This window comes from Patagioenas fasciata, chromosome 4, assembly GCF_037038585.1.
Source record: "Patagioenas fasciata isolate bPatFas1 chromosome 4, bPatFas1.hap1, whole genome shotgun sequence".
Classification (NCBI taxonomy): domain Eukaryota; kingdom Metazoa; phylum Chordata; class Aves; order Columbiformes; family Columbidae; genus Patagioenas; species Patagioenas fasciata.
Window position 1 is genome coordinate 66478664 of NC_092523.1, and position 17792 is coordinate 66496455.

Below are 17792 nucleotides of genomic sequence, written 5' to 3' on the forward strand. Positions count from 1 at the left end.
AACTGGGAAAATGAAGAACATGTTCACTAGCCCAAAAAGTAAGGGGAATCGCAACAGACAACCCTGACAGCAGTGTGCTAGGATGAAGTTCAGTGTCACAAAGTCTACAAGTAACAGAAACCGGACTGTATCTAATTCAGAAGGCAAAAACCACAGATCACAGAATCATTTCAGTTGGAAGAGACACTCAGGATCATCGAGTCCAACCACAACGTGTGGAGAGTTTCTGGCTGTGTGCTGTGAACAAGCCAGAGCTTGATGTGGCCGTGGTGCAGGCTGAGACCTACACGGAAGGTTTTCCTGGAGACACCAAAGACAGAAGGGAAGTAAACAGAAGCTGGTCTGCCCTCAACCCAGGCTGCAGGAGGGGCGCCGTCGGTGGACAGTGCCCTGCAGCCAATCACCATAGTGGGGGGGGATGAGTGACTGCAAGTGTAACCAATCGTAGCCTGCGCTTGCCGCATGGCCTTTGGGTAAAGAGTATATAAGGCTTGGAAAAAACGTGGTCTGGCGGACATGGATATTCAGTGTTGTTAAGAGTTCATTAAAGGGTTCTGATGTTAAATTCATATTGAATTAGGCGCATTACTCTCACCCGGCCCGCGAGTCGCGTTCAAAGGGATCCTGCCGGCAATTTGCATTCTCAACATCATACATCAACAACCGAACTCTAGCACTAAACCATGTCCCTAATAACTTCATCTTAACGCCTCTTAAACACCTCCAGGGATGGTGATTCCTCCACTGCCCTGGGCAGCCTGTTCCAATGCCTGACAACCCTTTACGTGAAGAATTTTTTCCTAAATACAAGTGCTCTGCTGTGCAATATTCAATGTTATTCCAAAGCACTGGGTTTTAGTTCTTCTTCAAAAAGTAAAGTACAGAACAGCAATTGATTAAGATTGCTTTTTTTCCAGAAGACTGCATCTTTATGGAGACCTCTGTCCAAATTATTGCCAGTGTTAACCCTCTTAAATTTCAGATCTTTTGTGACCAGCAACTAAGGATCAGAGAACTGCTACAGGTCTAGAAATGTCAATTTTTAGTATCTTGCAGGATATCCACTTGTATCTTACAGCTGTCATAGACCTATTTCTTTACCATTAGTACAAACACATGCAAGAAAAGTTCGTCATCACCCCTGCGCTCCCCCCGACTCTGCCCTGGCCACCATACCTGGTGCACACAAATATTGCATTTGTCACAAAACACCATTTCATTGCCATCTTCTCCATCTGGAGACTGACAGACGTCACAGACAACATCTTCATCATACTCAATCCCAAGTCCTTCTTCCGTCTCGATAGCATGATTCATGTTATCATAGCATCGTTGTTCAAATTCCTCAATGACTCTTTCCATTGTGTACTCATCCAGCTCGGGCATCCCTGGGAAATAGTTAAAGGAAACAGTCATAACCACCGCCACATGCAACTCTAGCTTCTTTTTTTAGCAGCTGAGTAGATATATCTGGTCTGCACATGAACACATTTAATTCCTAGACAGCTGTTCCTATTCCAGCATAAACTAGGGAAACTGTAAAAAAAAAAAAAATAAAGTCATGTAAGTCTTATAACTGCATTAAACTAATAGAAGCAGAGTATCCAAACCAATGTTTCAAAATCCTGAGAAAAACTTTCATTAACTTATTTTGGCTTCCTGGTCTTGTTCTCACTTTTCCTTCTGAAACAGCACTGTCTATGGATTTTGCTTTGATTTTACAACCCAGACGTTGACTCTTTTGGTGAAAGATTTGAGTGTGTTTTAAACCAAAAGTGATGGAGGCAGAGGTGGGGAACCAATGACAAAAACTGCTTTGTAGCAAACTTGCAGTTGTGCTTTTACAAGATCCAGCCCAACCGACCGCAATCCCAACCGAGGTCTCCATCAGAACCTGCTACACTAATAAATTAGTTTGTTTCAAAAAGTGAAAACCGCAGTCGTAATAAATGCAACATCAACTTTAGGACAAAAAACAAATGCAACTTCTAATCTGGGATTTGGTCTTTTCAAACAGCATCCATCAGAAGACTTTTCATGACACCACAGCTACAGACTGACTACATTGCAGTATTTTATAATTCAAATTTTTAAATTAAATTACTATTACAGATATAAAAAAAAAATCTATCATAGAAGCAGCAAGAGAAGTATCAAAAGAGAGCACAGTGCTTCCCTCTCTGGCTTCCATCTCTCACTTGGTACAACAATGAGCTGGCTGTAGTGCTTCCAAGTTGGTACTACACTAACCTTCGGTACTAAATCATGCCACACACACACAAAACACAGAAAGCTACATTACTGCATACCATCATTTTTCTCTTGCAAAATTGGTCTAGCACCAGAATTCCCATATACTTAAATCAGTACAATGAAGTGTAAGCTTAGCATATCCTGGTTTTGGTCCAATTCCCAATACTTAACATTTACTGTGACATACAAAAGATGGGAACAAGTGTTTTAACAAGAAAATCCTCCCTGTGGCTCTCTGTGAATAACTGAGCCACCAACTCCACAAAACAAAGATGAAGAAAACCTCCCTAGCTTGCCCAAATCAGAAGACAAACACTCTCCAAAAGTACTTCCAGCTTCCCTTACTGACAGGTGAATCCTTGCAGAAGAGATCAACGCATCCCCTGCTACCCAAACTGAGCAGCTGAAAGGTAGCAAGAGGGAACACACAAAATCCTGCTGATCAAGGAGTGAAATTTGCCCAGCAGTCCCAAACACTGCACCAGCAAAGCACATAATGGCAGGTTTTAGACCAGTTTGAAACTAAATTCTAACCTCACAATTGCTATCACTTTACAAAAAGCCCTTCAGAGATAAGTCATTGACTGTGCATTTATAAGGGTTAAAAAAAAGGGAATCAAGTGGCTGCAGTTTCAGTTAAAATGTTTACATTCATTCTTTTACAGACAGAATATACATTTTCAGTACCTGAAGCACTCCAACAGGTATCCAAAACACAGGAGTTCATAAATGCACGGACACCATAAAGCAAGTGCTATAACTGCAGACCAGGAAATAGTTCGCTTTTCAAATGCCCATTAATATTTGTAGAGTGCAGTGTCTGACAGAGCACACGAGCACATTTCAAGACCCATAATGCACTGCCTCGTACTGACAGGAGCATTTCTTCCCCTCTGTGTCCAGCAAAACTGAGTGGATAAAGATTCAGAGCAAGCAAACTACAAGAAACTACACCAAAACACACCACCGAGGATCAGATCTGTCAAATTCTAACTGTTCAGTGTTTCATGTGCAATGTACACTTTTGAAGGTCATGTTGGTGTAGCAGAATGGCTACCGCAGGCCTTCAAGCACAGGTACGAATCTGCACAATGAAGAGCCCCTCTTATGCGCTCTAACGCTATTCACACCCCCAGTGTAACACTGTGGTAGCCCTCCTCTGGTTTTGGCAAAAGACAGAGAGGATTATCTATGTTGGATGAGTATCAATCACAAATCATAAAAAGTGTTTTAACTTTTTATTTGAAGGGGGCTTGCCGCTGCTGTTTTCCTGAAGATAACTGGAAAGGCAACCTACACTCTTGAATCATGAACTGTTTTCAAAATGTCTAAGTCCACCATTAAACCTGAGCAGGTCTGCCTCGAGATCTGGAAAAAAGGCTTGGGTAAGAGATCGGCTCAGGGCTGCATCATCAGTTTCTTTCAGGGGTAGGAGAATTTTTTTAGAAAGAGTTATAAATTGTCAGTTTGCGGTTTACAGGTCTTAAACTATGCCATGTATGGGCTACAGCTAGGTAAAACCCATATGACCCCTATTACCCAAAGCAGGGAACTGCCACAATGCTAAAACAAAAATCAGTATTCACCAACATGTCCAAACCTCTTCCATCTGACACAGCATCTATCCCCTTATCTATGTAGTAAAAGTTTATGTGCTGACCTACATCATCTTCAATTCCAGTTAAATCCTCTCCTGAAGCGCACAACTCACCGAAGGAATGCTTCTGTTCTTTCCCTGCTCCCCTGCCCCTTCCCACACACAAGCCATCCTATAGAAAAGGGAACAGTTGTTCCTCTTGTGGCAGCATCTTTTCCTGCTTCAAAACTGGAGCACACGGTCACAGTAAAGCTTGGGAGGCTCCTCAAATAAACCACGTCAGGAATTCCTTACTGTCTCATTCCCTGTGCAATTCAGCTGGCGTAGGTTATCCAGACCTCCCAAGACTCTGCCCCTTCTTCACACTGAACACCGCTAGCTAAAAAGATGTTACGGATACATGACACAGAGAAAAACAAACAAATAATTAAATAAAGGGACTAACTGGAAAAACTACCTCGATACTCTATCTGATATTTTCTTCAAGGACCGTGATGGCAAAAGGGGAACTTTGTGAGAATTCTCTTGTGAAATGGAAAGCAGCAGAGAAAAAAAAACATGTGGCCAGATTTTGACCTGGTCTAAGCAGATGCAACTCAGCAGTTACGAAAGCACGTATCTTAGGGCTTAATCACATCAGGCCTGGTTTTCCATGGCTACCCCAACTCACATGATTATTATCTCTCCATATCACTACCATCTCTTCCCACTGCTGCCCTCCCTAAAATTATTCTTAAGATTGCTAACTTTAAAAAAAAAAAGCAACAAAAACACAAGCACCCATTGCTCACCCATTTCTTTGAATTCTTCATTGGCAAGTTGCAACCATGCTACATCCACATCATTGAGATCATAGCGACACACGCTGTCTGCTAAGGTTCGGATGTCAACATAGCCCAGCTCTGGAGGTTCCGAACCAGATGACACAATGTACTTCCTGGGACGCATAAATGTGACAGCTTTCGTCTCAGACACAATCCTAAAACAAACAGACAAGCAGACGTCAGGTGTGCAGGGCTGCTGAGAGGCTTCTTTCTACAGAATTCAAAATGCTTCCTTCTAAGTGACTAACAACCATCAGCAATAATCTAAGCAATCATCTTGCACCACTGAGATGGGAACAGAAAACAATACAATGCACTTCCATAACAGATTGGCAGCATTATAAGAAATTAATTGGAGTTGTCTAGAAACCAAATTAATTACCAGAATTCTAAATGAAATGAAAATGCCAGAGGATAGAGCTGTCGTTACTCTTACCTGAAATCCACACTTGTTTAAAGCTAGAGCAGGAACACTTTATTTATGTAGTGATGGCTGCTGTCCACACAGATGTTTAAATCTGTTTTAAGACTTTTTTTTTTTTAAATCCATCAGTTTAACTACAATACGAAGATAAAAAAATTCAAGGAAAAAAAATAGTATTTGCTGCTCCATTTGAAGTTTTCTTTCTTACAGTAGAGAGTGTGTGTCTATGCGCATGTGCAAGTGTGTCTACAGCACTGCCATCTTTGTGAAATTCCAAAGACCTTTCCAGAGAGACTCTAATCTGCACTGGCTTCATGTTCACTTACCCAAGCAGATCCAAGCTCTTGGTATCCTGGGTCTGCATTTCCTCTTTCACAATCACTAAGGTCATGCTGGACCAAGTGCAAATATTAATCAGATGGTGCTGAAACTACCTCCTCTCAGGTTTTATGCTCCAGTTGGCCAAGAACCAACCATGAGAGCGTATTTTAGCTGCAAGCCAACTGAAATTTTGTTCAGCCACAGGCGTTGGTCCAGAAAACAGTAAAGTACCTACAGCACATAACTTGTTCCAGGTCAGATGCCTGTGATGCCACAACTTTGCAAAGCTGCCCAGTTCACAAAGGACAGCAGTTATTCTATCAGCAAGCTGATGACTCGCCTCTGAACAGCAAGATAATTCTGTCAGTTCACCTACAGCACAGTTGAGGACGCTGCACCTTCTCTTAGTTAACTGCACACTCTGAAATTCAGTTAGCCTGGATGAAACCCACTTCATAAGGTAATGCTGGTACCACCAGGAGTGACAGGTCACAATGTCAAATCACTGCCTCCTGTAGCACCAGTTAGTGATTCTTTTTGTGCTCTTGTGCTACAAGGGAGATGGCACCACTGCATGTAGACACAACTATCTGCTGGGAGCAGCCTAAGCTCCACGACAAGCAGGACAACCCCCACTCTATTTTGCTCCCACCTGAGGTCCAACATGTTAACTCCTCCTCCCATCAGAAGACTCTCCTGCCCCTCATCTACAACAATCTGAGACATGATGGGGGAGGGCCATGCTGAATTTGGGGCTTTCTGAGGTGCAGAAGAGGACTGTGGAAGAATAAGAACGTGAATGCCCTTGCTGGCTAACTACACTCCCCAAACTGTTCCTGGTCATACTGCACAGTATTAAAATATTACAGACTACTACATCTCACGGAGAATTTATTTTAAACTGGGCACTGGTCTCTGAATCTTCTGTACTGTAAATTCTTTCCTGAGTACCTCTCTATGTGGAAATCATAGCCTCTGGAGCAGCACTCTGCACATGCTGTCTAAATACCACTATGGTGCACAGAATAAATAAGCACAAATAGTTTGGCTTCAAAACATCTTCTTCTCTTCATTTTTTTGTGATAGAAAGAAGAAAAAAACCAACACTTACTACATAACAAAAAAAAAAAAAAACAAAACCAAAAACAAAACAACCTCAACTGAATTATCAATCTGACAACAAACACTGAACCACCACAAAGACTCACTCGTTTCACCACCCCTCTGGACCTACTCTTGCTGCCCTGACTAGTTGCTACAAGGCAAAAACCTTTTATTCTCTATTATGTACATTATTATCACCAGCTATCTGTACTGTATTTTCCTTCTGTTATACACCACCTACTATATGACTACTGACGATTCAATTTACAAGATCTCCCCTCCCCCTCTCAAATCGAGGCACAGAACAGTTTCAGCACTCCAGCACCATCACAGCAGGGCTCTCCGAGTGTTTAGTGATGGAGCAAACAGCATAACAATCAGGGAACAGAGGGTGACTCTGACCAGCAAGTGTTCACCAGTACGACCATACAACAACTCAGCTCAGCAACTAAAAAAGAGTGGTACCTCCTGTGCTGACACATACACCTGTGGATGCCTTCTTTCTCTTTTTCCTTTAACAGCTTAAATTTGGAGCAACATCTCTGTTGCACCTTGGCAAAGAAAAGCTCTTCCCTAAGCAAGTACCGGGACCTGATATAGCCACTAAACCATCTTCCTGAAACACATGGGGTGGTGAATCCCTGGACAGTCTCCCTCTGGTGAAGTCCACAGGTCTCCTGGCCATCCCGCAGCCTTCGGAGATGCTTAAAAGAGAAAGCAGTGAGGAGACTACGTGAGTACACACAAACAATGTGTATTTATGCAGGGACTGCGTGAGACCAGTGTGCATCAGGCTTCAAGCCTGCAGGAAAATGCTATGTTCCTGTCTTCCAAACTGCACAGCAGAGGGGAAAAAGCTGAGTTCTCCAGGTTCAGTCCTTCAGGAGAAGGAAGGAAAGGGTTTACCTGATGTGTGTACAGATCTAGTGGGGCTGTGCAGCTGTCTGCAGGCTGTTGCACTGAAGACAAAAAGCCCTAACAAACATTCCTGTAGTCCCCCTACTGCAAGGTTAAAGCTGGCAGATGCAAATCTAACAGAACAAGTGTAGTGCCACCCGGAATTTTTTGCTCTGTATCAGAGATTGGACTGTTCTGGCCCCACCAGCACTGGTGAGTCACTTGGCAACGTGTTATGGGCCAGCCTGGACTTACTCAAAGAGATCTAATATGATTAAACAGCAATAATCCTTGTTTTTATCACTTTCTCCAACTCCAATCCCAACTAAGCATAAAATAGATGGGCTGCAGCATGTTCCTGCCCTTACAACTGTGTTGTTTAATTTGAAACAGAAAACAATATCTAAATGTCACAAACAACGTAAGCAAAATACGGGTTTCTTGGATAAGAGCTACAAAATCTCACATTAGTGTATTTAATGACATGCACATCTGGATGGTTCTTAAAACAGCTGAAATGTTGCAAAACAAACAATTTCCTAAGATAGTAAATGAAACAACCAAAAAATAATGTGAAACTAAAATAAATACTGTGTTTTCTCTGCCCCTTAAATCCAGCTTGTCTAGCTGTTCCTTGAAAGGAACCGATGGCTTGGAACTAAGCACAAGAAGCACTAGACAAGGGCTCTCCCAGCAATGCTGAGTGAGGTCAAGTCTGGGCTTAAAAAGGGAAGCTATTTTTTCAGGCTCTGTCACCATACTCCATCCTAATGTCATGCCAAAAATTATTCTCTAACATTCATATTTCAACACACAGGCAGAACAGGCCTGACTCTTGACTTCTCCAACCATTCAAAAAGCTGACACAGATTGCTCTTTGTCTCCAAGAACTGAGCCCTTTCTAGCTAGACACTGGAATAAAGCTCAACAAGCCAAGGCAATGTAGACATAAGCTGCCAGCATAAAGGTACGTGTATTTGTGTACATTCCTCCACACTATACCTGGCTACTGGTTCTGGGATGGTCCCTGGGCTAACTGGCACCTGAACTCCCTTTTCCCACTCCTGCCTCCAGGGGTCTGCCAGCACATAGTATTCATCAGGGTTCAGCTGGAAGGAGTCATGTAACTTCATGGCAGTGATCAGGTCCGTTCTGAACACCTGCAAAGAGAGTGACCAAGAGAGAAAAATAGAGACACTGACATTTGATATTTACACTCTATGATTCACAGCTTCAGGGTAACCATGGAGCACAGTGCGTAACAACATCACTGTATCAACAGTGAACTAACCCAGCCCACTGCAGGACAGAAGTTTAGCTTCATCGCAGGGAAAGGGGTGGCAGAAGGTGCAAATACTAATAAAATGACTTCCAGCTAACTCCACTACAAGCCCTGATGCTCCCCTGCACCGGAGACATGATGCTGAAAGGTACTATCACTTTTACCTCCATCTTTGCTCCAACAATTTTGGTTGGTGTTTCTTCTGTTTTGGTTTGGTTTTTAATTATTGGAGCTCTGACTAATCCAAAGACATTCCAGAAATTCCCTGTGGTAGAAATCAAGGCGTGACTCTACAATGACCAGCTGCAAGAGGAAATTCTAAGGCGATGATTCTTTGTGCAAGTACTTAAAATAATAACCCAAAAGATCAAATAAACTAAGACCCAAACTGGAATTCTGGTGGCAGCTCCATGTTCAGCACAAGTGCTTGTTATTCAGACATCTACAGACACCCCTGAATCATAACTGTAATTTCACTTTGCCTTTGCAAAGGTATCCACCTCTATAATGAGCAGGATGTGTGGCAGCTTTTGGGTTAGCAGCATTAGATAAGCGGTGGTGCTGTCTTCAACAAGCCACAGAATGAAATAAAAGCGGATTCAATCCGGTAGCAGGCATGCTGTAGTACTGTTGCGGCAGCTTCAGCCCGGTTTGCCACTGCCTGTCAGCACCACAGAAAGCAAAGGGTGCTATCACAGGCATCAAACTACAAGCCTGCACTTGTCTACATGTCTCCCAGCTCTCCTCATCCCAATCGTCCTGTAAGGCAAGGCTGCTGTAGACTACAGCGACTACACTCAGCACTCCTCACCTCCACAACCCCATATTTTAACTACTAAATGCCACATTCAAAGGAAACTATTAAAAAGCAATCAGGTAACAAAAAAGTAAGCACCACCAGCACAAGAAAGTAGGTAACATTTTAACAAAAGTTCCCCTGCAGACCTCTGGGTTTGTGGTGGACAGAGTCAACATCCACACAGCCCCACATCACACAGTACCAAAGGAAAAGACATTATTGTGGTAGCGCTCTCATGGGGCTTCTAATGGGACAAAGTGACACCATCCCCCAGCCTCCTACCCAGTCCCAAACCAATGCTTACACTGTCTGTTTTACGTTAGCCAACTGTTGCATATGGCTGAGGAAGAACCAAATCTATACAGAGGACAAATTAGGCAGGTCTCCTCAGGACAGCCGTTTCTGTCATATGCTATTCACACACCTGAAATCTCAACAGATTCCCTACAATTCTTAGGAAGGGAAAGAGTGAAGGTGATGGTTATTTATACTTCTGAGAATATTTCTAAGTGTGATTTGCCTTATCACACTGCACATCTTGAAACCCCACCTCCCTCCCAACACACACATACTATCCCACTTCTGTCTCAGTATGTTTATGTTTCCGCTGTGGTTTTGTCATAAAAAAAGCATAAAATCTTGACATTTTTCTTAACATTTGTCTTGACATGTTCAGAAAAACTGCCAGCCTTAAAAAATAAAGAATAATATTACCATATGAAGGAAAGGGTGAATGCAGGTAATGAAATACAAAAAATGTTTTACGCAATCCAATTACAAGTCCTGTGAGGCTCCAATCAAGAAATGAAAAATAAGCCACAAAGTAAACTGGCTCACAAAACAAATATGCACAGCTGGCCAGGGGATCCTGCCCTTCCAAGTGATTTGAATTAAAGCAATCAAATGTCAAATGAAAACAAGACCAAAAATATAAAATGGGATGCAAAACTTGCTCAATCTGAGAGCCAGAGTAACTAAGGCTCTCAGATAAATTTGTGACAAAACTCTCTCGAAAGCTAACGCAGCACCTGACAGCCAAGAAACTCCTTCCCAGGCCATTGGCCCTGTGACACCATTCTTTCTGCTCTAATTTCTGATGCAATCAGACTGCCTGGAGCAAAGCAGAGCTTACAGAAGTGCTGGCTCTCAGAAGCACTGAATGCTTCAAAGCTAAAGGGTGAAACCCTGGCCATATTGAAGTCAACGGGAATTTTGCCATCCTCTTCAATGAAACTAGGATTTCACCCAGGGAGTTTAGCAAGTGTCACTTTCTGCCAGCACACTTATTCGAATAGCGTGCTGTGGCAAGCAGAGACAACGCATAGGCAGGGAGGGAGAGGGGAGAAGACTGGAACAAAGCTGAATGGAAGTATATGAGTAGTCCATCCAGGCTGAGAAAACAAGAGAGAACAGCACAAAACTGCAAAGATTCTGACAATAAACACAAGAAAAGGGACAGAAGAAAACAGAAGCAGGAAAAAAAAAAAAAAGAAAAAAAAAAAACAACAACAAACCAACCCAATTCATAACTATCTTGGATTATTTCCGGATAGCCTCTCAAAAGGTAGTTCTCAAAACTAGGCCTAAGGGGTTACTTCAAAGTGATGTACAAAAGATAACTAAGGAAAGCAAGCCTATCACCAACAAGAACAAATTCATCAGAGGTCTCCACGTTAAAAATAATTTTTTAAAAAGGTCTTTAAGAACCAACAATCAAAAAGAAGATCAGAAACCACCAGTAGTATTAGGTGTAGTTCACACTGATTAATGGGATTCTTCTTGTCACAACTGTTCCCTGGGACTTAGGTACACTGTCACTGGGGATATTAATAAAGCATGTTTTTTCTCAACACTCATCACTCACTAATGCATCAGAAATACAGGTATTAGGGAAGTAAGTTAAATGAAGAAATTCCACCTCCCAGAGCTAATGCTTTTTTTGCAGCCTCTGCAAAGTCTGCAGTGTAGTATATGCCCGAAGATACGGAGATTCAGCAAGAACATTTCCAAAGAACTGGATCGCATTTATGTGTTACTAACAGCTGATCCATCCTGGAAAGTTCAAAGTGATTTATATCTCCCTTGATAGGATCTCCTCAAAGCATTACACAAGACAGAACTGTCAGGAAGCAGATTTCTAGTTTGACAAGCACATTAACAAAGATCACATACCAAAACCCAATACCAAATACCAACCATGAAATAAACGCACCTAATATAAATTTTCACTGTTCAAACTATAAATAAACCCTGATGCCTAAAATACTAGAAGAAAGACTCTGCAGCTATGTTGAATGGGTGTCAGACTATAGCAAAATTCACAGATAGAAACTGGTGCTGGCAGTGGCTGTGCGAACAGCTGAACTCCCTCATCTCTTGCCAAATAAAAAAAAGGGGGCGGGGAGGGGCAGGTGCCAGCTAAAATGTAGCAAGAGAGAAAAGAAAGTGTAAATCAGAAGAAATTGATTCATTACATGTATACAGCTTTGTATTTGACAGATGTAACAAAATGCAAATCGAATACCAGAAATACCTCAGAAGGTTTTCGATCTTCATGTCTGGAACACGAAGTCCTCTGATGTCGAGATCTGGAATGCTGGGACCAGGTGGACAAACCTAGGATACAGAAATTATCATTTGCAGACAGTGCTGCCATCAATAAAAGCCTTTGCTCTCTCTCCACTCTCGAGGCTGCCAATTGACTTTAGTGGGACTATATAAGGCAAGTCAGAATCAGGCTTCTATGAGAAACCCCCAGAAGACTCTTTCAAGATGAACCATGAAATTAAAATTACTTGGTCATAAGCTTGTGTGATCACTCTTCTGGTTTGGTTTTGTTTATAATTTTCTACTGATACATTCATGTATTGGCTGCAGTGCACTTATCAGCCTTCCACTCAGCATTTGAAGAAAGCTGCCTCATAACATGCTTCCCTCTGAGCATCAATAAACCACTTTCTACAGATTAATAACTGAGCAGGAGGTCTGCCAATAGCCTGAGATGTACTCTTTGAAGCTCATGTATTGATGTCCTAAATAGCTATACTGGTTACCCAATTTTCACTTGAGTAAGCCTTTTCAAAATGAAATGCACTGCCACGGACACAGTAGCGACCACAAAACACGCTGTTGTCTCTTCCCCCGAGCAAGTCTCTCGGTGTGGTTGTACGATGTTTGTCTGCATGGTTATTGATTACATTCAAAAGAAATTATACCTTTTTGGCTTGAAACCTTTTGACAGAGTCTCAAATTTTGTAACAGGAGGAAAGAAAAAGAGAAGGAAACTATACTCCATTGACAAGGTGGTGCTTTGAACAGCAGCGTATATTATACCTGTGCAAATGAACTAATTTTACAGATATGGCAGGTATTTTCTACGGCCAACTAAACAGTAGTAATTAAAAGAAAAGCAAATAAACCCTTACGCGTTGGAGAGATGAAGGACTTGTAGTAAGCCCATACGACGGAGAAGCTAGGATTTACATGTTGAACTCTGTACACAGATTTTGCTACTCTGGGCATTAATGGTAGACAAAACAGATCCAATGCACAGGTCTTCCTACACTGCTTATTTCTTCGCTGCCTGGGCACACAAATGCTAGGAATAAAAAAATTAGTCTACAGTCCATAAAAGCAGCATTGCTTCACATCAGCCAGCAGAAACCTCTCGGGGATCGGAAAGCACTGTTCAAAAAGATTGCACAGGATGGGATAAGTTCTCTATCAAAACCATAAATCATTTCCAAAGTAAAGCAACTCTCCAAGACTTTCATTGGAAAGATATGACTGAGTAACCAGTCATCAGAAGAATTCATTATGTTGTAGTTACGACCCAATAAACACCACTCTGTAACACAGCACTGAATAATACGTTACACAGAACATGCATAATGGTCAAAATTGAAGGAAAGTACGCAGCAAACAGCTGAAAATATTACCTTCTGAAGTAAGAATATGGAAAAGATTCTTTTAAGCAAATGCTAGTGTTTTCATGTAAAAGCTGGTGATTTGAAAGGCTTTTAAAAGTAATGGGCCCTTTTCCTAAGCCCCTCTACTTTACAACTTTGTATTTCTATGAAGGGAAAAAAAGAGAAAAGTGACTGACTGCCATTTACTCATCTGTGGAAAGCCAGACTCCCAAGATAATTCATCTACCATTCTACTAAAATATTCTCTTGAAAACTAAAGAAAAAAACACAAGCAGCAATACAGATAAACTCCATCTGAGAATCCTATCAGCCCATACCCAAACTCAATCTAAAAAACTCAGAGGGGAATAAGTGAAATCACTCAAAATGTGTCAGATACAGCTAAAATTCATAACAGAAAAACAGATTTTTCCTGACACAAAGCAATATGTTAGTGGTTTAGCATTCAGACAGATGTGATTTCTTTAATCAACAGACTCACTAGAAAACACAGACCACATACATACATATATATATATATATATACATATATATATATATACACACATAGATGAGTATTCATTCTTCCTGTGTTCTGCTGTTTTCCACTGCCAGGACATGACTACCTGACCAACTATCTGTCAGCGAGGTATTCAGCTAGTTAGACCACTGTACCAGCAAGTCAGACACTTTGAAATTCCTAATTCATTCTGGACCTGAGTGTTTTGTACACTGCTGGCCTTGGGGAAGGGAGCCGGGATATAAAACAAGGAATTAAGAACAATAAGCTGCACTGGTAAAGCGATGTTTGAGTCTGAAGTTTCTGGGGGAGAAGAACTGGTGATTATGGAGGCTTTAACACAGTTGTTCCCAAGTAACGTGTGCATCTGGCAAAATGAGAGCAGTAGCAGTATCATGTATTTTTGGATTTTTACCTGTGTGTTTTAATTCAGCTCCGATGACAACTTACCATAAACTGAATACAAGCACGCATGTACGTGCTTTTTTGGTGTGTGTTGTTGGGGGGTTTTCTTGTGCTGTTTTTTGTGGGAGGTTTTCTTTGTTGTTGTTTGTTGTGGTGGTGTTTGGTTTTGTTTTTTAAATGTGGGTATTAAAAGATGGATTTCCAGGTCTCTTTCATGCCACAGAGAAGCTATTATACAAAGATGAGGAGTAAAATAATCCGTACCATATCTTCCATCCCCATTTCTTTATTGTGTCATCTGCAGATGCCATATGACAAAACAGTGCCTTAAATGTGTACTTCTGATTTTAGACACAGTCCATGTACACAAAGGTTAGGACACTGGATTAATTAACTATTTCATGCAACATGAAGAGTCAGCTCTTAGCACCAAAACTACAGAATTTTCATTTTAAATTGCTTTTTTAAAGCAGTAGACGAAAGCACACTATGTAAAATTTGCATGCACAAGGGACAACACAGTCAGCCTTCCTCAGGATACATTATAATGAGTATTTTTTCCATGCCAACTTCCTACAACAAGGGAAGAAAGAGTTTCTTACATAGTTCTCTAATAGCTGTTTCCTTGCACATAAAATTGTTGTATGCATAGTGAAAACATAACGCTTTTAGTAAGTTACTGAAGAGACTATTGTATTTTTCTGAGTAGTGTGAACTGCCTATACACAGTACTATGAGAAAAAGGTGGACTAACTTCTCATGGGACTGAGATTTTACTACCTACCAAGATCTGTAACTGTAGCTAACAGATGACCTTTGACAAGGGCTTCACTCAATAGAGAAAACATTTACTCACTGAATAAACAAAAGCCAACTATAAGGCATGCGTTCACAGATTCAACCAGCCACCACCACTTCGCCACAGAAATGCAAGAAATTAAAGAAGCCAATCAAATGACAGTAAAATATCCAGCCCATGACAGCATTAAATTTAACTGTTTTTGAAATCTCAAAGAAGAGTTTCAACTTTGCTTCCATTAAAGTTAACGGCAAAATCTCACTGCCTTCAACAGTGCCAAGACCAGGTCACTGAATCACCCAAAGCTGCTTTCATAAGCAATCCACCCACTTGGAGTATACCAATAAAAGGGCAGGAGGAAAATGAAGGATGTTATTTGCCTTTTAAGTATCATTTTCACATCTAATCCAGAAGAGGGACTGCACTGAAAGAAAAAGTTCACAGGCAATTATAGCTATAATACTCCAGTGATTAATGATCTAATCTTTAAATCTAAATATGTGAAGTAAGAACCATTCCTGGATTATACAGAAGGAACAACCTACTGTGGACAAAAACATAGGAATCAAACCAGCTCTTCTGTATTATAAAAGCACATTAACCTCATTAATTAATTTTAGAAAGATTCCAGACACCTTTCACCAAAATTATCCACTCACATTAAGCATCAAAAATGACTATACTGATCAACAGTTTTCTGAATACTACCCTTGCACCCAGACTGGGTTACGATCATGAAGACTAGAAAAATTACTAAAAGAACAAGGCAGAGTTAAACCCAGCTTTGCTAAAATTAAAAAAATAAAAATAAAAAAAAAAAAAAAAAACAAACCACCAAACATAAGGGAAGTCTGAATCACTGAGATTTGGAAGATGTAAAACCTTTGTATAATAACATTATAAACCTCATGAGAGAAATGAGTTCTACAGCAGATGGAAAATCAATGAGATGTTAAAAGAGCCCATACTACCAAAAGGTATGTGAATCAGAAAAATACACAACTTCAAAGCACAGAGCTAAATAAACATATCCAAAATATGCATCACTATCATCATTAGAAACCAGAGATAAAAGGTGTCTTATTAAACAAATCTCAAACAACTAATGAAGTATAATTCACAGCAAGAGAGGCAAAGTTATAACATACTACTGGTGCTGGAGGACGACTTCTAAGACTCAGGTAGGGAAACCTTCTGTTCCCTTAGGCTATTATATACACCTTACACTGTAAACACTGTTTTTATAACACTCCTACAAGGTGTCCATAACATATACAAACCCTGACAATAAAGAAAGCAATCAAAAAAAAAAGAATTCTTTTTCCATATTTGTGAAGAACAAATGCTTCCCAAAAGGAAAAACTTAATCAATTCTAACTATTTATTAAATGATCTGCCAAGAATATGTTTTCATTCAAAAAAAAGCCCATCAAAACAGAAACTCCTCAGGACCAATAAAGCAATTCAGGTCCTCTGGGAATTCTACCCCACAACTAATATACTCCTCAGCATGAACAGAAAAGGCTCAGCTATTAAGTATCACACTCAAAGCCGCTGTAAAGCCACCTGCAAGGCACCCAGCTGTGTCCCTGGAGAACTACCTGCTGCTGCAGCCTCTGAACACTTCAAAGCCTCAGATCACTGGGTGTCTGAAAGCACTTCTCCCTTCGTAAATACACTCCTGCTATACCATTACACCAGGCAGCACAACAGAGCAAAACATCCCTGACATGGATTCATGTCTGGCTGTCACTTCTGCTTAACACTGGCATTTCCAGATGCCTATATTCTTTCTCAACTCACACTGAGACCAACGAGGTGCTGCTGCCAACACTGTCGGGAAGAACTGCAGCCTGAAGAGGAAACAAAAATGCTCAAGAGTCTCCCAGTTTAGTGCTTGGCCCAGAACTCTTTGCAGCAAGGTTTCATGTCACTTAGACGTAACTCCACGTCTAGACTCAAATTCCAGCACAAATTAAACAGAATCGGACTACTCCAATGGCAGTTTTCCATTATGTCAGGTACAGAAAGAGCTGTTTGTCCAGAAGTCCTCAGGACTTATCACAGAGAAAGCCACAGGTATGCAAACACAACCTATGAGATCATTTCACATAGCCAAATTCCCCTTCTCATGTTTCTGTCGCTGGAGGATTTGTACATCTATCTTCCTTATCTTTATATAGTAGTATATTATTACAAAATAATCTCATTCAAGATCAAGATAGAAAAAGCAAAGGCTTTTTATCTCTTATCAACACTGATGCTACTCAGAATTTAGTGTCATTTGAGAACTACCCAACGGCAGCTGCTGAACAATGCATGGATCCATATGATCTCCGCACTGCTTTGCCACAACATTGCACAATTGCTCAGTATCTGACACAAATAATGAACAGTCCTTGCAGCTCCCTGCTATAGCAGTTCAATACAAGTTCCCTCCTATCATCGCTTTTCTCGGTAGCACACATTTTAGTTTTATAATCTCAAAGAAGATACATGTAAATACGCCTAGACACATCTCACTCTCCTAACAGTGAGGAACTTCTAGACACCATCTTATTTGTTTTTGTCACAACCCAAGTGCCATTCTAGCTCCCTAGCCCAAGGCTTCCCACTGTAGCACTGTTTTACCACCACAGTAAACAAAGTTTTAGCACAA

General features: G+C 41.0%; 1 protein-coding gene across 9 annotated transcripts in view; it reads right to left on the minus strand.

Annotated features, from left to right (window-relative positions):
- JADE1 (jade family PHD finger 1) overlaps nt 1-17792 on the minus strand; it is a 76285-nt gene that overhangs the window by 12032 nt on the left and 46461 nt on the right. For 6 of the 9 annotated variants that reach the window (XM_065836967.2, XM_071808060.1, XM_065836966.2 and 3 more), the window contains exons 3-6: nt 12035-12117; nt 8423-8580; nt 4642-4829; nt 1177-1388 (exon numbers count right to left, since the gene is read on the minus strand). In XM_065836967.2, coding sequence (XP_065693039.1) covers nt 1177-1388; nt 4642-4829; nt 8423-8580; nt 12035-12117 — 641 coding nt within the window. The remainder of the gene's footprint in view (nt 1-1176; nt 1389-4641; nt 4830-8422; nt 8581-12034; nt 12118-17792) is intronic. The other 3 variants (XM_065836969.2, XM_071808058.1, XM_071808059.1) reach the window with 1 other exon arrangement.